The sequence below is a fragment of the Schistocerca gregaria genome, chromosome 8, assembly GCF_023897955.1.
Source record: "Schistocerca gregaria isolate iqSchGreg1 chromosome 8, iqSchGreg1.2, whole genome shotgun sequence".
Lineage (NCBI taxonomy): Eukaryota > Metazoa > Arthropoda > Insecta > Orthoptera > Acrididae > Schistocerca > Schistocerca gregaria.
This window is the reverse complement of record NC_064927.1, coordinates 461819722-461842472: the sequence shown is the minus strand read 5'-3', so window position 1 is coordinate 461842472 and position 22751 is coordinate 461819722. Positions and strand designations below refer to the sequence as shown.

Here is a 22751-nt window from a genome sequence, read left to right as displayed (position 1 = left end):
TAAAAAATATTATGCTTTGTATTTTTAATTCATTTCAGGTCTTCTACGAGCTGAAACTTACATTCAGTGAATACCCGTGTGGTTTTTACATTCTTGTGTTATGTCTGTCTGCCGCCAAAAGTTATTTATGGAACTCATCAGAAGGCATGTAGTTGTTACTTTACTGCATCTGAAGTGTGTGTTAGCCTTTTTTGGTTTACGATAGAAGTAGAGTCACATGTGTCAAACATGGATGTTTGCTGTAGGTTAGTTAGTATAGGAGAAACATGCCTGGACTATGGGTTGGTATTTGATTAGGGGGATTGTAGCGGGGAGGCAAGTAAAGTATGAAATAAGGGTCTTCCATGGATTTTTGCCCTTCAGGCAGAATTAGAAATTGCTAATGTTGAATTAGATGAGTTGAAGGGAGATAGAGACAATGACAACTGGGAGTAGGTGAGAAGTAATAATCACAAAGAGAAAACGTCATAAATCACATTTCCAGCTGCAGTTTGCAAATAGTTTGACTTGTTATCTGAAAAATAAGAAGAGAATTGACCTTTTTTTGTACAAAGTAGAGTTCAACAGATTCATAGGAACAACTTTAAAGCTAGGTCGGCAGAAAAATCAAATAAGAGGAAAGAGTGGGTGCTGCTCCTAGGCAGCAATAATAAGAGGGATGTTGGCCAAAGGCTACAGGAAAAACTAGGGGCGGAATACCAGATCGCCGGCCGGGGTGGCCGAGCGGTTCTAGGCGCTAAAGCCTGGAACCACGCAACCTCTTCGATCAACAGGTTCGAATCCTGCCTCGGGCATGGATGTGTGTGATGTCCTTAGGTTAGTTAGGTTTAAGCAGTTCTAAGTTCTAGGGGACTGATGACCTCAGAAGTTAAGTCCCATAATGCTTAGAGCCATCTGAACCATTTTTTGGAAGACCAGATCACAAGTACTGTGAAACATACAGTCAAGCTCAGGCAGGTGATGGGGAACACAGGGGTTTCGTACAGAGATTCTGATGAAGAATGTGGAGTACTTACATTAGGAGCAGCAGCAAACACTCTGACTACCAGCTTACCGAGAACAGTATTAAAGGTGACTTGGAGGTAATAGCAGCAGCAATGATGTACACTTCTGTGGAGTTTGTGGCGGTTTTGTAGTGCCATGATCAGCCCTGTCAGTCGTGTAAACAAAGGGCCGAGCGGATTTCTTTCGGAAAAAAAACTCTTATTCGTGCTATACCTGTTGCTGCAGCTGGTAGACAGGTATATTTCTCGTACCACTAACTGAACCCCCTTCCCCATTCCACTCGTAATGGCACGTGGAAAGAATGATTGTCGGTAAGCCTCTGTTTTAGCTCTTATTTCTCAAATTTTCTCGTCGTGGTCATTAAGCGAGATACGTCTAGTAGAAAATAATGTGTTGTCTGATTCTTCCTGGAAAGTATTCTCTATAAATTTTGGTAGTAAATGTCTCTGTAATGCAAACGCCTCTCTTGTACCTTCTGCCACTGGAATTTGTTGTGCACCTCTGTAACGCTTCCGCGCCGAGTAAACGTTCCACTCTTCGTTTGATATTCTGTAACTCTTCTAACAGTCCTACCTGGTAAGGATCCCAGACTGATGAACAATACTAAAGAATCAGTCGAACAAGCGCTTTACAAGCCACTTCCTTCGTGGATGAATTACATCTCCTTCAGATTCTTTCTACAAATCTCAGGCTGGCGTCTGCTTTTCGTATTATTTGTTTTGTGTCGGTCATTCCACTTCAGGTCTCTTTGGAGAGTTACTTCCTGATATTTTACTGTAGACACTGTTTCCAACAGGTCATCGATAGTTTAGCATTAGAGTAGAGGATTTCTTTTCCTATATACACGCAATACATTGCATTTATTCGTGTTCAGGGTCGCCTGCCAGAGCCTCCACCATTCATCAATCCTCTGCAGGTCGTTCTGCAAATCTCTACTCTCGTCTGGTGTGATGTTGTCCTATAGACTACTGCATCATCTGCGAACGGTCTTAAAGAGCTTCCGACGTTTTCTACTTTATGGTTTATGTACGTTGTAAACAGTAACGGTCCTATCACACTTTCATGGGGGACTCCTGAAGATTCTTTAATATCTACATCTACATCTACATCTACATGACTACTCTGCAATTCACATTTAAGTGCTTGGCAGAGGGTTCATCGAACCACAATCATACTATCTCTCTACTATTCCACTCCCGAACAGCGAGCGGGAAAAACGAACATCTAAACCTTTCTGTTCGAGCTCTGATTTCTCTTATTTTATTTTGATGATCATTCCTACCTATGTAGGTTGGGCTCAACAAAATATTTTCGCATTCGGAAGAGAAAGTTGGTGACTGAAATTTCGTAAAAAGGTCTCGCCGCGACGAAAAACGTCTATGCTGTAATGACTTCCATCCCAACTCGTGTATCATATCTGCCACACTCTCTCCCCTATAACGCGATAATACAAAACGAGCTGCCCTTCTTTGCACCCTCTCGATGTCCTCCGTCAATCCCACCTGGTAAGGATCCCACACCGCGCAGCAATATTCTAACAGAGGACGAACGAGTGTAGTGTAAGCTGTCTCTTTAGTGGACTTGTTGCATCTTCTAAGTGTCCTGCCAATGAAACGCAACCTTTGGCTCGCCTTCCCGACAATATTATCTATGTGGTCCTTCCAACTGAAGTTGTTTGTAATTTTAACACCCAGGTACTTAGTTGAATTGACAGCCTTGAGAATTGTACTATTTATCGAGTAATCGAATTCCAACGGATTTCTTTTGGAACTCATGTGGATCATCTCACACTTTTCGTTATTTAGCGTCAACTGCCACCTGACACACCATACAGCAATCTTTTCTAAATCGCTTTGCAGCTGATACTGGTCTTCGGATGACTTTACTAGACGGTAAATTACAGCATCATCTGCGAACAACCTAAGAGAACTGCTCAGATTGTCGCTTTTGTTCCATTGAGAGCGACGTGTTGAGTTCTAGCCGCAAGGAAGTCTTGAATCCAGTCGCAGAACTGGTTTGATACTCGATAAGCTCGTATTTTTTTCACTAACCCTCAAGTAAAGGAGCACAACATCATCCTCAGCGCCGTTGTGTACAGCGCTATGGATCTCACGGAGGAACAGAGCGAGCTGAATTTCGCAAGAGTTCTGTTTGCGGAATTCATGTCAATTTTTATAGACGAGATTTTCGTTCTCCACAAACGTCGTAATTCTTAAACATAAAACATGTTCCATAATTCTATAACAAATTGACGCCAACGGTGTTGTTGTTATTGTGGTCTTCAGTCCAGAGACTGGTTTGAAGCAGCTCTCCATTCTACTCTATCTTATGCAAGCTTCTTCATGTCCGGGTAACTACTGCAACCTGCATCCTTCTGAATCTGCTTAGTGTATTCATTCCTTGGACCCCCTCTAGGCAGTACATGAAAGAGCCTGTTTTGAAAAAAATTTAGTCAGATTAAGTTTCACAAAACAACCTCTAGTGAAGTAAGTAAAATAATTAAATCTCTGAAAAATAAATGTTCTGTTGGAGTATAAGACATCTCTAATAAGATATTAAAACAATGTGGAGCAGTTACAGCTGATGTTCTGAGTCACATATGTAATGCATAACTAACTCCAGGTATTTTCCCAGACAGGTTAAAATATGCCATTGTCAGGCCTCTCTACAAAAAGGGGGACACCACAGATGTCAATAATTATCGGACAGTATCCTTGCTTATAGCATTCTCAAAAATCTTCGAGAAAGTAATGTACTCAAGAGTGGTTAGCCATCTCAACAGTAATGGGATACTTAATAAATCACAGTTCGAATTTCAAAAATGCTGTTCCACTGAGACAGCAATATACAATTTCAATGTCCACATAACAGAGTCTTTAAATAGTAAAATGTCACAAATAGGAATTTTCTGTGACTTGTCCAAGCATATGATTGTGTGAGCCATGACATTATGTTACAGAAATTACAATCTATGGTATAAATGGAATAGCATATGAGTGGTTTAAGTCATACCAACAGAACAGGAAGCAAAACGTTTCCTTAGATGGGTCAAGTGATTTAAATAAGTTAGCCATTTAATCTTTTGCTGTTGTTGTGGTCTTCAGTCCTGAGACTGGTTTAATGCAGCTCTCCTTCCTACTCTATCCTGTGCAAGGTTCTTCATGTCCGAGTAAATACTGAAACTTACAGTCTTTTGAATCTGCTTAGTGTATTCATTCCTTGGACTGCCTCTACAATTTTTAGCCTCCACACTTCCCTCCAATACTAAATTGGTGATCCCTTGACCCCTCAGAACGTGTCCTACCAAACGATCCCTTCTTCTAGTCAAGTTGTGCCACAAATTCCTCTTCTCCCCAATTCTATTCAGTTTCTCTTCATTAGTTACGTGATCTACCCATCTAATCTTCAGCATTCTTCTGTAGCACCACACTTCGAACGCTCCTATTCTCTTCTTGTGTAAATTATTTATCGTCCATGTTTCATTTCCATACATGACTATACTCCATACAAATACTTTCAGAAACGACATCCTGACACTTAAATCTATACTCGATGTTAACTAATTTTTCTTCTACAGAAACGCATTCCTTGCCATTGCCAGTCTACATTTTAACATTTTATATCCTCTCTACTTCATCCATCATCAGTTATTTTGCTCCCCAAATAGCAAAATTCTTCTACTACTTTAAGTGTCCCATTTCATGATCTAATTCCCTCAGCGTCACCTGATTTAATTCGACTGCATTCCATTATCCTCGTTTTGGTTTTGTTGATGTTCATCTTATACCTTCCTTTCAAGACACTGTCGATTCCATTCAACTGCTCTTCCAGGTCCTTTGCTGTCTCTGACAGAATTACAATGTCGTCGGCAAACATCAAAGTTTTTATTTCTCCCCCATGGATTTTAATTGCTTCTCCAATTTTTTCTTTTGCTTCTTCAATATGCAGATTGAATAACATCGTGGATAGGCTACAACCCTGTCTCACTCCCTTCCCAACCACTGCTTCCCTTTCATGACCCTGGACTCTTATAACTAACGTCAACGATATAGGCCTATAATTACGTGCATCTGTCCTATGGCCTTTCTCGAAACAGGGATGACTTGCCCTTTTTTCCGGTTGCTAGGGACCTTCCGTTGCTCCAGCGACATACGACAAGCTGCTGCCAGAAGAGGCGCAAGTTCTTTCGCATAATATTTGTAGAATCTTATACGTATCTCATCTAGTCCTGACGCTTTTCCACTACTAAGCGATTGTAGTTTTTTTTTTTTTGTCCCACGATCGGTTACCTCAATATCTGCCATTCCGGCGTTCGTACGACGTTTGGGAGGAAACGTGTTACGGTCTTTCACGGTGGCCTAGACCGTAATAGGAGGGGGAAGGACAGGTTATCTGAGTATCTTGCGAAGAGCGTACGGGGGGCCACAAGCACACAAGACAAAATCCCTGTGATTACTGGAGTCAGCAGAACACATTTTAGGTAAGAGTCAGGTTATAGACAGTCTTGAAAGAAATTAGAACAGAACAGGGTTGTAATGTAAATAACAGTTCCCTAAAAATAAAATTATTTTGTTTTATCAGAATATTAGTGAGCTGAAGAACAATGTAGATGAGATTCTTGTATGCTTAGAAGGTGTGTAAGATTCTGACATGGAGGATATATTGTGCCCCTCTGAACACCACCTAAACATAGGGATAGAGGAGTTAAATAAAACGGATTATAGACTAGCATTATTTTCATGTAGAGTTAGCATGGAAAAAGGAGGAATTGCAACAATAGCAGAAGTTGTACACAGTCAAAAGTACTGGTATGAGTAGATTTTGTGTAGATCTGAAGCTAGAAGCATGTGATTGCGAGTTATGACTGCAGACCATTTCTCTGACATGTAGCATTCTATAGACACCCTTTAGGAAAGTTTCAGTTGTTTGTGGGAAATCCGGATGCATTATTGTGTTGCCTCTCAGACAACAATTAACAACTAGTAATTTGTGGAGACTTCATTGTGCTCGGCCGTTGTGACCGAGCGGTTCTAGGCGCTACAGTCTGGAACCGAGCGACCGCTACGGTAGCAGGTTCTGATGACCTCAGAAGTTAAGCCGCATAGTGCTCAGAGCCATTTTTAGACTTCAGTGTAGGTTTCTGAACAGATTCTGTCAGCAAAAATGAACTAGAATCAGTACTTCGCTGTTTCAATATGATTTCAGTAGTTAGTTATCCCCCCCCATGAACCATGGACCTTGCCGTTGGTGGGGAGGCTTGTGTGCCTCAGTGATACAGATGGCCGTACCGTAGGTGCAACCACAACGGAGGGGTATCTGTTGAGAGGCCAGACAAACGTGTGGTTCCTGAAGAGGGGCAGCAGCCTTTTCAGTAGTTGCAGGGGCAACAGTCTGGATGATTGACTGATCTGGCCTTGCAACATTAACCAAAACGGCCTTGCTGTGCTGGTACTGCGAACGGCTGAAAGCAAGGGGAAACTACAGCCGTAATTTTTCCCGAGGACATGCAGCTTTACTGTATGATTAAATGATGATGGCATCCTCTTGGGTAAAATATTCCGGAGGTAAAATAGTCCCCCATTCGGATCTCCGGGCGGGGACTACTCAGGAGGATGTCGTTATCAGGAGAAAGAAAACTGGCGTTCTACGGATCGGAGCGTGGAATGTCAGATCCCTTAATCGGGCAGGTAGGTTAGAAAATTTAAAAAGGGAAATGGATAGGTTAAAGTTAGATATAGTGGGAATTAGTGAAGTTCGGTGGCAGGAGGAACAAGACTTCTGGTCAGGTGACTACAGGGTTATAAACACAAAATCAAATAGGGGTAATGCAGGAGTAGGTTTAATAATGAATAGGAAAATAGGAATGCGGGTAAGCTACTACAAACAGCATAGTGAACGCATTATTGTGGCCAAGATAGATACGAAGCCCACACGTACTACAGTAGTACAAGTTTATATGCCAACTAGCTCTGCAGATGATGCAGAAATTGAAGAAATGTACGATGAAATAAAAGAAATTATTCAGATAGTGAAGGGAGACGAAAATGTAATAGTAATGGGTGACTGGAATTCGAGTGTAGGAAAAGGGAGAGAAGGAAACATAGTAGGTGAATATGGATTGGGGATAAGAAATGAAAGAGGAAGCTGCCTAGTAGAATTTTGCACAGAGCACAACTTAATCATAGCTAACACTTGGTTTAAGAATCATGAAAGAAGGTTGTATAAGTGGAAGAACCCTGGAGATACTAAAAGGTATCAGATAGATTATATAATGGTAAGACAGAGATTTAGGAACCAGGTTTTAAGTTGTAAGACATTTCCAGGGGCAGATGTGGACTCTGACCACAATCTATTGGTTATGACCTGTAGATTAAAACTGAAGAAACTGCAAAAATGTGGGAAATTAAGGAGATGGGACCTGGATAAACTGAAAGAACCAGAGGTTGTACAGAGTTTCAGGGAGAGCATAAGGGAACAATTGACAGGAATAGGGGAAAGAAATACAGTAGAAGAAGAATGGGTAGCTCTGAGGGATGAAGTAGTGAAGGCAGCAGAGGATAAAGTAGGTAAAAAGACGAGGGCTGCTAGAAATCCGTGGGTAACAGAAGAAATATTGAATTTAATTGATGAAAGGAGAAAATATAAAAATGCAGTAAATGAAGCAGGCAAAAAGGAATACAAACGTCTCTAAAATGAGATGGACAGGAAGTGCAAAATGGCTAAACAGGGATGGCTAGAGGACAAATGTAAGGATGTAGCAGCTTATCTCACTAGGGGTAAGATAGATACTGCCTACAGGAAAATTAAAGAGACCTTTGGAGAGAAGAGAACCACGTGTATGAATATCAAGAGCTCAGATGGCAACCCAGTTCTAAGCAAAGAAGGGAAGGCAGAAAGGTGGAAGGAGTATATAGAAGGTTTATACAAGGGCGATGTACTTGAGGACAATATTATGGAAATGGAAGAGGATGTAGATGAAGACGAAATGGGAGATACGATACTGCGTGAAGAGTTTGACAGAGCACTGAAAGACCTGAGTCGAAACAAGGCCCCCGGAGTAGACAACATTCCATTAGAACTACTGACGGCCTTGGGAGAACCAGTCCTGACAAAACTCTACCAGCTGGTGAGCAAGATGTATGAGACAGGCCAAATACCCTCAGACTTCAAGAAGAATATAATAATTCCAATCCCAAAGAAAGCAGGTGCTGACAGATGTAAAAATTACCGAACTATCAGTTTAATAAGCCACGGCTGCAAAATACTAACGCGAATTCTTTACAGACGAATGGAAAAACTGGTAGATGCGGACCTCGGGGAGGATCAGTTTGGATTCCGTCGAAATGTTGGAACACGTGAGGCAATACTGACCTTACGACTTATCTTAGAAGAAAGATTAAGAAAAGGCAAACCTACGTTTCTAGCATTTGTAGACTTAGAGAAAGCTTTTGACAATGTTGACTGGAATACTCTTTTTCAAATTCTAAAGGTGGCAGGAGTAAAATACAGGGAGCAAAACGCTATTTATAATTTGTACAGAAACCAGATGGCAGTCATAAGAGTCGAGGGGCATGAAAGGGAAGCAGTGGTTGGGAAAGGAGTGAGACAGGGTTGTAGCCTCTCCCCGATGTTATTCAATCTGTATATTGAGCAAGCAGTAAAGGGAACAAAAGAAAAATTTGGAGTAGGTATTAAAATTCATGGAGACGAAGTAAAAAGTTTGAGGTTCGCCGATGACATTGTAATTCTTTCAGAGACGGCAAAGGACTTGGAAGAGCAGTTGAACGGAATGGACAGTGTCTTGAAAGGAGGATATAAGATGAACATTAACAAAAGCAAAACGAGGATAATGGAATGTAGTCAAATTAAATCGGGTGATGCTGAGGGAATTAGATTAGGAAATGAGACACTTAAAGTAGTAAAGGAGTTTTGCTATTTAGGAAGTAGAATAACTGATGATGGTCGAAGTAGAGAGGATATAAAATGTAGACTGGCAATGGCAAGGAAAGCGTTTCTGAAGAAGAGAAATTTGTTAACATCGAATATAGATTTATGTATCAGGAAGTCGTTTCTGAAAGTATTTGTTTGTAGTGTAGCCATGTATGGAAGTGAAACATGGACGATAAATAGTTTGGACAAGAAGAGAATAGAAGCTTTCGAAATGTGGTGCTACAGAAGAATACTGAAGGTAAGGTGGATAGATCACGTAACTAATGAGGAGGTATTGAATAGGATTGGGGAGAAGAGAAATTTGTGGCACAACTTGACTAGAAGAAGTTATCGGTTGGTAGGACATGTTTTGAGGCATCAAGGGATCACAAATTTAGCATTGGAGGGCAGCGTGGAGGGAAAAAATCGTAGAGGGAGACCGAGAGATGAGTACACTAAGCAGATTCAGAAGGATGTAGGTTGTAGTAGGTACTGGGAGATGAAGCAGCTTGCACAGGATAGAGTAGCATGGAGAGCTGCATCAAACCAGTCTCAGGACTGAAGACAACAACAACAACAGTTAGTTATCCAACTCGTACGTGGCAAGATTGTAGGACCCTTACTGATAATATTTTAATAGAGAGTGCTCAGGCTGGCGCAAATAATGTGTACCCAGTATTGTTAATGGACTATCTGATAATGATGAACAATTAATGGAAATAAGGAATAAAGTACCTTACGACTTTTAGGTAGATTCATACAAATCAGAGAGGCTTATATTTGAGAACAAGGGAAATTGTTTAAAGAGTGAGTTAAGATGGTATTGGTAAGTTATACTCAGAAAAAGATGCTAATGCGAAATTCACTTTATTCCGTAGTCTTTCTAAAAAAGTAATTCTTAAAGTCCATTCGAAAAAGGACAAGTAAGCCATGAATAATCAGAGGAATTAAAATCTCACTTAAGAGGAAGAGGGAAATCTACATAAAGACTAGAATAAGTCAATCTTCAAGGTTGCTTGGATTAAAAAAAATACTGTAATACCTTAAGAAGAGTCATTAACATGTCCAGAAGTACGCTTGTCCTGACAGAAATTAACAATACAGAAATAAGATTAAAAGTATATGTGATATTGCCAAGTGGGAGATAGGACAACAAATCAATGTGCTACAAAGATACCTTAACAGTTAAAGTAAATGACAGTGCTGTGCCTGATAATTCATAAGTTGTATTTTTAGCAATCAGTTTCTAAGTGTGGCAGCAAAAACAGAATTAAATTGTTCAGTTGAATAAGCAAGAGAATATAGGTGTTAACTCCGTCATCCTACAACACTTGAAGTTGTGTCACTGAAATTAATAAAACTCTAAAAAAAACTAAAGCTCACCTACAGTTGATGGAATTGTTCTAACTTAATAAGAAATGTCCTTAGTGCTTTATGTAATGCGTCACTGGCAGATGGAACTTTCCCAGACAGATTAAAATATGCAGTTGTTAAGCCTCTTTATAAGAAAGGTGACAAGAAATACATAAATAATTATTGTCCAGCTTCCTTACTGACATCTTTTCCCAAAATATTAGAAAAAGTAATGTACTTAAGAGTAGTCTCACAGTTTAGTAGAAACAATTTACTTAGCATATCACAGTTTGGATTTCAGAAGTGTTGCTCAGCTGAGAATGCCACTTGTACATTCTATCATCAAATTTTGCAGGCGTGCCTTAAATAATAAAACATCGGTAACTGGTATTTTTCGTGATCTTTCCAAGGTCTTAGACTGTGTAGATCATGTTATTCTCTCAGAAAACTTAAATTTTATGGAATTGATAGCTTTATCCACAAATGGTGTGAATCATACTCAACAAATAGAAAGCAAAAGTTGTACTGAATAACTCGAACAGTGTTGGAAAGGAAGAAAATTTTAGTAACTCGGTAGCAACACAAAGGGTGTCCCACAGAGTTCACTTTTGGTTCCACTCCTTTTCCTTATATATGTGAACGCCTTCCACTTAACATTCAGCAAGCAGAATTGGTACTTTTTGCAGAGAACACTACTGTTATAATAAATCCCATTATACAGAAATCAACAGAATATACTATTAATAATGCCTTCCAAGGAATTACAAAGTAGTTATCTGAAAGTGGACTGTTCCTAAATGTTGAGAAAACACGCTACCTTCAGTTCCATACAACAAGTGAAGTCATACTCATAGCTGATATAGAATTGAACGGGGTTAAGTAAATAGTGTAGGATGATCCAAATTTTTGCTTGTACACACTAATCAAAACTTGAACTGGAAGAAGCATATTAGACAACTTCTCAAATAATTATTAGCTGCTTTTGCGCTTCATATAACTGGAAGTCTTGGAAACAGACGTCACAACCTCCTGGCATATTTTGCATATTTCCATTCAATAATGGCTTATGGAACAATTTTCTGAGGTAATTCATAACTCAGAAAAAAGTAATGATTGTACAAAAGCGAGCCGTAGGAAAAATATGTGGTGTTCTCCTGTGGTCATAATGTAAGTAGCTGTTCAAGGATTTATGCATGTTAATTGCACCGTCACACTACATACGTTCGCCAATGAAATTCGTTATGAATCGTCCATTGCAATTTGAGAAGAGTAGTGATATCCCTTGCCTACATCGCTGGAGGGAGAAACAGGCGTTTATTAGCCACTATTGAAGGTGTCAGTGGCTCAGAAGGGAGTTAACAATAAACAACAAAAAATTTTAATCATTGCCCAATAATATAAAATGTCTGATAGTTACCAAACGCAGTTTTAAACCTAACCAAAAATAATTCCGCCTGGACAACTCCTTCTATTCTACAGACGAATTTTTAGTTAAAGATTGGTAGCTTATGTAATCTAGTTTTTAAGTTTAGTTACATGAGTAGGACTGAAACATTTGTTCATAAATATCAACATTAATCATGTATACATATCATGTAAACTGACTCGTTACATATCATTTCGATAAAAGAATCGGTCAAATGATCTACGGAGCATGTAAAAAAGGGACTAATGAACTAGTGGATCTGTGGCTGTATTGTGTTAACGATGTTGTGTCACAAATTGCAACTGATCAGTGAATTGAACATCTCTAAATCAAGTGTTCAAGATAGTCTCCAGAATGTTTTGAAGAAGAGAAAAGTGTGTGCAATGTGTGTCCCTACACCTTAACTCCTTCACAAAAACAAACGGCGCATAGACGTTTGCTGTGACGTACTGGAAAGACAAAAACGGACAATCCTTTTTTGGAAGCAACATCACGGTAGACAAAACTTGATGTTATCAATACGAATATCTCACAAAACAACGAACTGCAGAATAAGTCCCTGATGGTTCGGCAAAACGGAAGAATGTACGAATGTGATACGTGACCTGAAGAATATTCCAGAGAAGGATTTTTCTGACAATTACACAAGATTGTATGAACGTTCTGTGCGCTGTACTCAAGTGAGGGAAGAATATGTAGAACATGTAAAAGCATGAAAGCCATTATCGTAATTTTTATCTGCTTTCTTATTAATCCATTCTTGAAACATTTAGGAGTCGCGAGTTAAAACCAAGGCGTAATGGACGTTCCGAACGCCATTGTGAAGCTAGGTGCCAGGTGTATAGTTGAATATAGGACCGCTAATAGAGGCGCTACAAGTTTTCCGTTTTCCACTCGTTGCCACGTTGGTTTGTTAGTGGTTTCTTCAAAGTCGTAACTGCGTTGGGGATCTCGTCACACAAGGTGGCTGACCGTAATAATGATATCCTTTGCCAGCTAGTCTGCTGGTTCGTTGTCCCGAAGGCGGGCTTTTAGCCACAACAAAGCTCATCTTGTCAGATAACAGTAAGGAATAACTACTTCATGCTTCATGCTTCTCTGTAGTGCTCTCTGCTAAAATTTTACCACGCTACGTATTTTAAGAAAGCTGCTAGAGTAAGAGATTCAAGAAGACGCATCAAGAAGATGATTTATTTCGTCTTTTGAAAGGATAAGTCACCAGGAAAGTTCATGTTGCTGGTGAGTATGTAGTTTCACAATGTCTAACACTGTGGTTAAATGGCGTAAACGTGTCTAACGTGGTCAAATGGATATTGAACACAACCAGAAGTAGCCGCTTGTACCGGGAGCTGCCACGCAGCTGGAGACCCTGAAAGTGGAACTTCTTCGCCTTTTTGTAGAGTTGATGGTGGAGAACTTGCACCAGATTCATAGGACAATGGTAAGCACCACTCACCATAATTTGGATCAGGTGAAGTCTCCATCCGGTTGGTACCTCGTTTGATTACATATGAACAAAAAAGGTGTTTGTTCATTGAGTGGGTAATGATCCCAGAGGCCACACAACACACAAAGTAGTGGAAAAACGAGTGAGAACACAGTTGTAGTTGGGATACAACATGTTGAGTGTTGTAGGATTGTCATGATATGCTTTTGATAGACCATGTCTGTAAAGACCAGAAATTTACTGAGAAATACGAGGTGCATTCAAGTTCTAAGGCCTCCGATTTTTTTTTCTAATTAACTACTCACTCGAAATCAATGAAACTGGCGTTACTTCTCGACGTAATCGCCCTGCAGACGTACACATTTTTCACAACGCTGACGCCTTGATTCCATGGCAGCGGCGAAGGCTTCTTTACGAGTCTGTTTTGACCAGTGGAAAATCGCTGAGGCAATAGCAGCACGGCTGGTGAATGTGCGGCCACGGAGAGTGTCTTTCATTGTTGGAAAAAGCCAAAAGTCACTAGGAGCCAGGTCAGGTGAGTAGGGAGCATGAAGAATTACTTCAAAGTTGTTATCACGAAGAAAATGTTGCGTAACGTTAGCTCGACGTGCGGGTGCGTTGTCTTGGTGAAACAGCACACGCGCAGCCCTTCCCGAAAGTTTTTGTTGCAGTGCAGGAAGGAATTTGTTCTTCAAAACATTTTCGTAGGATGCACCTGTTACCGTAGTGCCCTTTGTAACGCAATGCGTAAGGATTACGCCCTCGCTGTTCCAGAACATGGACACCATCATTTTTTCAGCACTGGCGGTTACCCGAAATATTTTTGGTGGCGGTGAATCTGTGTGCTTCCATTGGGCTGACTGGCGCTTTGTTTCTGGATTGAAAAATGGCAACCACGTCTCATCCATTGTCACAACCGACGAAAAGAAAGTCCCATTCATGCTGTCGTTGCGCATCAACATTGCTTGGCAACATGCCACACGGGCAGCCATGCGATCGTCCGTCAGCATTCGTGGCACCCACCTGGATGACACTTTTCGCATTTTCAGGTCATCATGCAGGATTGTGTGCACAGAACCCACAGAAATGCCAACTCTGGAGGCGATCTGTTCAACAGTCATTCGGCGATCCCCCAAAACAATTCTCTCCACTTTCTCGATCAAGTCGTCAGACCGGCTTGTGCGAGCCCGAGGTTGTTTCGGTTTGTTGTCACACGATGTACTGACTTCATTAAAGTGTCGCACCCACGAACGCACTTTCTACACATCCATAACTCCATCACCACATGTCTCCTTCAACTGTCGATGAATTTCAAATGGTTTCACATCACGCAAATTCAGAAAACGAATGATTGCACGCTGTTCAAGTAAGGAAAACGTCGCCATTTTAAGTATTTAAAACTGTTCTCATTCTCGCCGTTGGCGGTAAAACTCCATCTGCCATACGGTGCTGCCATCTCTGGGACGTATTGACAATGAAAGCGGCCTCATTTTAAAACAATGTGCATGTTTCTATCTCTTTCCAGTCCGGAGAAAAAAATAATCGAAGGCCTTAGAACTTGAATGCACCTCGTAGTTTCGTCGTTCGGCGCACTCTGGGGTGACCTAAAGTTCTGGAACAAGTCGAATATTATTCGGCTATAGTTGTCAGTGACGAAAGGTCGTTTCCTCCCTGTTGACACGTTGCACCAAACTAATTTGTTGGTTCTGGGCACTGTGCATTATCGCAGTTATGATCCCGTGTCGCCACCTGACAAGAATCTTCCCAGGTTCGTATCTGTTGCCTGTGCTTCCGAGAGGTTATCGAAATCCAGTTGAGTGGTCACGGTCGCTAGGAGGGACAGGTAGTCTGCAACCATATTGTCCGCTCCGTGCACGTGGCGAACGTCTGTTGTGAACTGAGAGATGTGGTCCAAATCCTTAAACCTACGGTGTGTGGTGCTAGCAAGCGAATTCTTTACTGCATCAGCTAATGGTCGATGGCCTGTATAGATAGTAAATGGTCTCCCTTCAGTATCGTCGCGGAAGTAGGGCACCGCTTCAGACATGGCCAGTAGATCGCTGTCAAAAGTCGACCACTTCCCCTGAGAGTCTGTCGGTTTCCTTGAGAAAAAACGGAGAGGTTGTGTCGTCCCTGGCATTTCCAGCGCCTATCGCTCGGTCGCTCGCATCTGATGCAATGATAAGATGAGCATTCGGTGGCGGTAGTGCAAGTGTGACGGTGTGGGTCAATTGAGCTTTGATGATACAGTTTGCATCTCGGCTGTCCATGTTAACTTCTTCTTCCCCGATGTATTTTTCCCCATAGAGCTTATTTGATGGAAAGTAGTGATTCAGCTGCATGGGGTAGATGTCGTAGTTCTTTGGTAATTATGTGGGAGGGGACCAGTTAGTAATCTGCTCAATTTTGTCCTGTGTGCGTCGACTAGGTGGCCGACGAACGTGACACAAGGCTGTCGCAGTTGGCATTTGTCAGTATTAAATAAAGAAGTATTGCAATTTCCGTCTTGTAGCAGTGAAAAGTCGTTAGATAAATACTCGCAAGACTAGCTGGCTGACCGTCGGTGTGTGTAGGATCCACGTCGGCAAGGTGTTTGATCCTCACGTACGGTGGAGGTGGAGCAACGTGTCGCACGAAAATGTTGCAAATGTTGCAGCGCGCTTGTCAAAAAACTCGGAGTCACCAATGTTGGATTTGGGTAACGAACACGATGTTCATGATGTTTAATGACTGTGAACGTTACCGATTCACACACACAATATTTATTTACACTCATTATACGGGCAGATACAACTTAAAACACTTGGCGTCCCACAATACACTGCCCGAGGTCCAGAGATACTGCTTTTGCAGCGATATTGTTGGCGACGGAAGTATACTACGCAGTCGCTAGATGGCAGTTGTGAACACTGAGTATTGTGAAATGAGAGTAGAGCTTGTTTGTTTTTAAGTAGAAAAAAACCGTGGACAAGACGGAAGACGATAATAACGGAAAAGATGGACAGCGTGATTTTTTGGAAGGAAGGAGTCAAAAATAGCAGGTATTCATAAACGTTTAACTATGGTGTGTGGTCAAGAAGCTCCTGCACAAAATACTGTTTACAACTAGAACACTGTGTTGTGTTACGTTACTCGCTCTCGGAGCCATAGCGTTCACTCCCACGCCTCACTCAATAGTTAGAAAGGTTACTTTTAACTGATATGGCGTAAGTGATGGGTGACGTATGGAAAAGTTTCGTTCATTAGCATTATTTTGTGTCTAAATTCTGATTTGATTGCCGCGTGGGATTAGCCGAGCGGTCTAAGGCGCTGCAGTCATGGACTGTGTGGCTGGTCCCGGCGGAGGTTCGAGTCCTCCCTCGGACATGGATGTGTATGTTTGTCCTTAGTATAATTTAGGTTAAGTAGTGTGTAAGCTTAGAGACTAATGACCTTAGCAGTTAAGTCCCATAAGAGTTCACACACATTTGAACTTTTTTTTCTTATTTGATTGACAGCCGTCGTACCAACACTCATCTACATCTACATCTATGTATGTCCTGTGCGTGGCAGAGGGTACCAACCACCATACGAGTTACCAGGGTTTATCCCCTTTCCATTCAGGTATGGAGTGCGGGAAGAATGATTATTTAAATGCATCCGTGCATCCTGTAATTAATCCAGTCTACTCCCCGCAATCCCTGTATGAGCGATACGTATTGGGTTGCAGTATATTACTTGAGTCATTATTTAAAGCCAGTTCTTGAAACTTGGTAAGTTAACTATCTCGAGATAGTTTCTGTCTTTAGAAGTGTGCCAGTTCCCTTTCTCCAGCGTCTCTGTGACAATCTACCAAGTGACAAACAAACCTGTGACTATTCGTGCTGCCTTTCTCTATATATGTTCATTACCCCCCCCCCCCCCCCCCTTTTAGTCCTGCTTTGTTTGTATCCCACACATTTGAGCAGTATTCTAGAACGAGTTGCATGAGTGATTTGTGAGCAACTTCTTTGTACATTGATTGCGTTTCCTCATTATTCTACCAATAAACTGAAGTTTACGTGCTGCACTACCCACGACTGAGCCTTTGTGATCATTCCATTTCATATCTCTACAAAGTCTTACACACAGGTGTTTGTACGAGTTTGCAGATACTTACTGTGACTCATTATACTCATAGGATACTACGTTTTTTCTTCTTGCGTGGTGCACAGTTTTACATTTCTGAACATTTAAAGGAAGTTGCCGCGCTCTACATTACTTTGAAAGCTTACCAAGATCCTACTGAATATCTGTGCAGGTTCTTTGAGGTATTATTTCATTATAGATACCTATACTATCTGCAAAAAGTCTGAGGTTAATATTACTATTGTCCACGAGGTAATTAATGTACGACATGAACAGAAAGGGTCCCAACATACATCCCTGGGGCAGACCTGAAGTTACTTCTACAACTGACATGACTCCTCATCCAAGATAACATGCTGCATCCTCCCTACCAAATTACTCTCAATTCAGTCACAAATTTCACTTGATAACCCACGCGATCGTACATTCTCCAATGACCGTAGATGTGGTACTCACTCAAATGCTTTATGGAAATCAAGGAATACTGCATGTACCTGACTGCATTGATCCGAAGCTTTCAGTGTGCCATGGAAGAAAAGTGTGAGTTGGGTTGCACATGATCGATGTTCTCGGAATCCAGGCTGGTTTAAGTGGAGGAGGTCATTCTTTTCAAGGTACCTCATTATGTTTGAATATGTTTTCATTGTGGATCACTTCTACCACCCTTCTTGTAGACAGGTGTGATCTATGCTTTCTTGCAAGTACTGGGCAAGACTTTTTGTTCGATGGATCTACGACGGATTTTAGTTAGGAGAGGGGCTAACTCATTCGCAATTTCAGTATAGACTCTGACAGGGATTCCATTGGGCCGTGGAGCTTCCTTAAGTTTCAACGATTTCAGCTGTTTCTCAACGCAACTGAATACTCATTTCACTCATCTTTTCAGTGATATGAGAATTAAATTGGGTCACTTCTTGTAGAGTTTGTTTTGTAAAGGAACATTTGAAAACGAAGTTAAGTAGTTCAACTTTTGCTTTGCTACCCTCAATTTCATTTCCTGCCTCATTCGTGAGTGACTGGACAATAACTTTGGTATCATTAACTGATTTTACTTATGGCCAGAATTTCGATGGGTTTTGTGAAAGATCATTTGACAACATTCTACTACTGGGCAGTAAGTGGTCATAAACAAAACTATTTTTTTTCTTTACATTATTTTAATAGCATCAGTGTTATGACGGAACACATACGAAGCACTTGCTCCCAATAATGAGACTCCAACGAAGAGTTTCGGGCTATGGTACGAGGGTGAGTCAAATGAAAACCTTAAATATGTTTTAAATATTATTTATTGTGCAGAAGTGGTACAAAGCTGTATCACTTTTCAACATAATCTCCCCCAAGCTCAATGCAAGTGCTCCAGCGCTTACAAAGGCATAAATCCCTTTAGAAAAATATTTTTTTTTGGTAGTCCGCCCAACCACTCATGCACCATGTGGCGTACCTCTTCATCAGAACTGAACTTCTTTCCTCCCATTGCGTCTTTGAGTGGTCCAAACATATGGAAATCAGTTGGTGATGTGGAATGATGCCATTCCTTGCTCGCTCTCTTCGTTTCCGGTTGGTGGAAGTGAACCCAGGTTTCGTCCCCAGTAACAATTATTGCAAGGAAGCCATCACCTTCTCGTTCAAAGCGCCAAAAAAGTTCTTCACAAGCATCAAAACGTCGTTCTCTCATTTAAGGAGTCAGATGCCGTGGCACCCATCTTGCAGACACTTTGTGAAACTGGAGCACATCATGCACAATGAGGTGTGCTGACCCACGGCTAATCTGTAAACATGCTGCAATGTCATTCAGTGTCACTCGGCGGTTTTCCTTCACTATGGCTTCAACTGCTGCAGTGTTCTGTGGAGTCACAACTCGTTGTGCCTGACCTGGACGAGGAGCATCTTCCACTGATGCCATACCATTTGCGAACTTCCTACTCCATTCGTAGACTTGCCGCTGTGACAAACATGCATCACCGTATTGAACCTTCATTCGTCGATGAATTTCAATGGGTTTCAAACCTTCATTAGACAAAAACCGAATAACAGAATGCTGTTCTTCCCTGGTGCAAGTCGCAAGTGGGGTGGCCATCTTTATACTGATACTGCGACGGTATGTGTGCATCTGCACTATGCTGCCACCTACAGGCCATTCTGCACGCTGTTTGTAGCACGCTTACCAAATTGCAGGATAACGGCGCAAAATTTCGATTTGTTATTACAAATTTAAGGTTTTCATCTGACACTGGAACTGGGTGTGGGACGTGGAAGGTGAGAGCGTGTTTAGCAGCGGCTACACGTTTCGGCGCATGTAATGTCGCATGTATAAGATTTTATTTGCTCGCCAAGTATGGAAATATTAGTGTATCGGACTCGGTCGAAAGCTCGTGGATTTGAAACCACTTAGCGCAGCTGGAAACTCGAGAGAATTTTATCACCTAATAACGTCATTCATCTTCTGTTTTGTCCAAATAAATAAGTGGTATCTTTATACGAATCAAAATTATCATGTCCTGAGTTTTACTCAAAGACTCTGTGTATTATGTGCAACATTTTAAAGGAAGCCTTGTTTTTGTTTAAAAATTGTATGGAAGCGATGAATATGCAGCACAACAGCTCTGCAACGGTGGACATAGTTTGTGCCCGTGCTAGTGGAATATTCATCCACGTAATCAGGCTTTGCTGCTACTCACCCGCCGACTTGTACGCTTCCTTGTAGGAGAGCAGTCCCCACGCCAACAGGGTTGTCGTGCTGGCCATTGTGAACCCGAACTTCACGAAGTCGCCAGCTGCAGCAGAAACAGAAATTCACCTTCAGTCGAAAGCACAAACGGTTGATATTTCACTGTGTAGGCTGAACGACTACTGTACCGTTCTGATGATGTGAAAGAAACACATTTAAAAACCTAAAGGCTGTCTGGCAATCATGATTCTGCAGAAAATGACGCTGTCACAGAATAAGGATGATCCATATTAGCAGGAGGACGAACACACATACAGGGTGTTACAAAAAGGTACGGCCAAACTTTCAGGAAACATTCCTCACACACAAATAAAGAAAAGACGTTATGTGGACATGTGTCCGGAAGCGCTTAATTTCCATGTTAGAGCTCATTTTAATTTCGTCAGTATGTACTGTACTTCCTCGATTCACCGCCAGTTGGCCCAATTGCAGGAAGATAATGTTGACTTCGGTGCCTGTGTTGACATGCGACTCATTACTCTACAGTTTGGGCAGGCATTTGATAATGTCTTGCTTGGGCCCCATGTCATTCAACCTACACTCAATGGAGCACGTTATCATGATTTCATACGGGATACTTTGCCTCTGCTGCTAGAACATGTGCCTTTACAAGTACGACACAACATGTGGTTCATGCACGATGGAGCTCCTGCACATTTCAGTCGAAGTGTTCGTACGCTTCTCAACAACAGATTCGGTGACCGATGGATTGGTAGAGGCGGACCAATTCCACGGCCTCCACGCTCTCCTGACTTCAACCCTCTTGACTTTCATTTATGGGGGCAGTTGAAAGCTCTTGTCTACGCAACCCCGGTACCAAATGTAGAGACTCTTCGTGCTCGTATTGTGGACGGCTGTGATACAATACGCCATTCTCTAGGGCTGCATCAGCGCATCAGGGATTCCATGCGACGGAGGGTGGATGCATGTATCCTCGCTAACGGAGGACATTTTGAACATTTCCTGTAAGAAATTGTTTGAAGTCACGCTGGTACGTTCTGTTGCTGTGTGTTTCCATTCCATAATTAATGTGATTTGAAGTAATAAAATGAGATATAACATGGAAAGTAAGCGTTTCCGGACAAATGTCCACATATCATATTTTCTTTCTTTGCGTGTGAGGAATGTTTCCTGAAAGTTTGGCCGTACCTTTTTGTAACACCCTCTATACACTACTGGCCATTAAAATTTGCTACACCACGAAGATGACGTGCTACAGACGCGAAATTTAACCGACAGGAAGAAGATGCTGTGATATGCAAATGATTAGCTTTTCAGAGCATTCACACAAGGTTGGCGCCAGTGGCGACACCTAAAACGTGCTGACGTGAGGAAAGTTTCCAACCGATCTCTCATATACAAACAGCATGGCCTGGTAAAACGTTTTTGTGATCCCTCGCGTAAGGAGGAGAAATGCGTACCATCACGTTTCCGACTTTGATAAAGGTCGGATTGTAGCCTATCGCGATTTCGACTTATCGTATCCCGACATTGCTGCTCGCGTTGGTCGAGATCCAATGACTGTTAGCAGAATATGGAATCGGTGGGTTCAGGAAGGTAATACGGAACGCCGTGCTGGATCCCAACGGCCTCGTATCACTAGCAGTCGAGATGACAGGCATCATATCCGCATGGCTGTAACGGATCGTGCAGCCACGTCTCGATCCCTGAGTCAACAGACGGAGACGTTTGCAAGACAACAAACATCTGCACGAACAGTTCGACGACGTTTGTAGCAGCATGGACTATCAGCTCGGAGACCATGGCTGCGGTTACCCTTGACGCTGTATCAAAGACAGCAGCGTCTGCGATGGTGAACTCAACGACGGACCTGGGTGCACGAAAGAATGGCAAAATGTCATTTTCTCAGAGGAATCCAGGTTCTGTTTACAGCATCATGATGGTCGCATCCGTGTTTGGCGACATCGCGGTGAATGCACATTGGAAGCGCGTGTTCGTCATCGCCATACTGGCGTATCACTTGGCGTGATGGCATGGGGTGCCAATGGTTACATGTCTCGGTCACCTCTTGTTCGCATTGACGGCACTTTGAACAGTGGACGTTACATTTCAGATGTGTTATGACCCGTGGCTCTACCCTTCATTCGATCCCTGCGAAACCCTACATTTCAGCAGGATAATGCAAGACCGCATGTTGCAGGTCCTGTACGGGCCTTTCTGGATACAGAAAACGTTCGACTGCTGCTTTGGCCAGCACATTCTCCAGATCTCTCACCAATTGAAAACGTCTGGTAAATGGTGACCGAGCAACTGGCTCGTCACAATACGCCAGTCACTACTCTTGATGAACTGTGATATAGTGTTGAAGCTGCATGGGTAGCTATACCTGTACACGCCATCCAAGCTCTGTTTGACTCAATGCCCAGGCGTATCAAGGCAGTTATTACGGCCAAAGGTGGTTGTTCTGGATACTGATTTCTCAGGATCTTTGCACCCAAATTGCGTGAAAATGTAATCACATGTCACTTCTAGTATAATATATTTGTCCAATGAATATTCGCGTATCACCTACATTTCTTTTTGGTGTAACAGTTTTAATGGCCAGTAGTGTATTTTAGTAGCACAGTTGCAACACGATACAATATCTGACAAGGATAGTTAAAAAGAAATGGTGGAGCAGCTCCTCGTAAGCCACCCTGTTCTGTAATCATAATGCTAAGCGACGCTTGAGGTGGTGTAAACAGCGATGCTATTGGACAGTGGATGACTGAAAAGGAGTGATTCAGATACAG

The 22751-nt window shown here is 41.9% G+C and overlaps 1 protein-coding gene across 1 annotated transcript in view; it reads right to left on the bottom strand.

Annotated features, from left to right (window-relative positions):
- The window catches only part of LOC126285246 (endoglucanase E-4-like), a 128443-nt gene that overhangs the window by 64999 nt on the left and 40693 nt on the right, over positions 1-22751 (bottom strand). The window contains exon 3 of the mRNA XM_049984542.1: positions 19949-20044. Within this exon, the coding sequence (XP_049840499.1) occupies positions 19949-20044 (96 nt within the window). The remainder of the gene's footprint in view (positions 1-19948; positions 20045-22751) is intronic.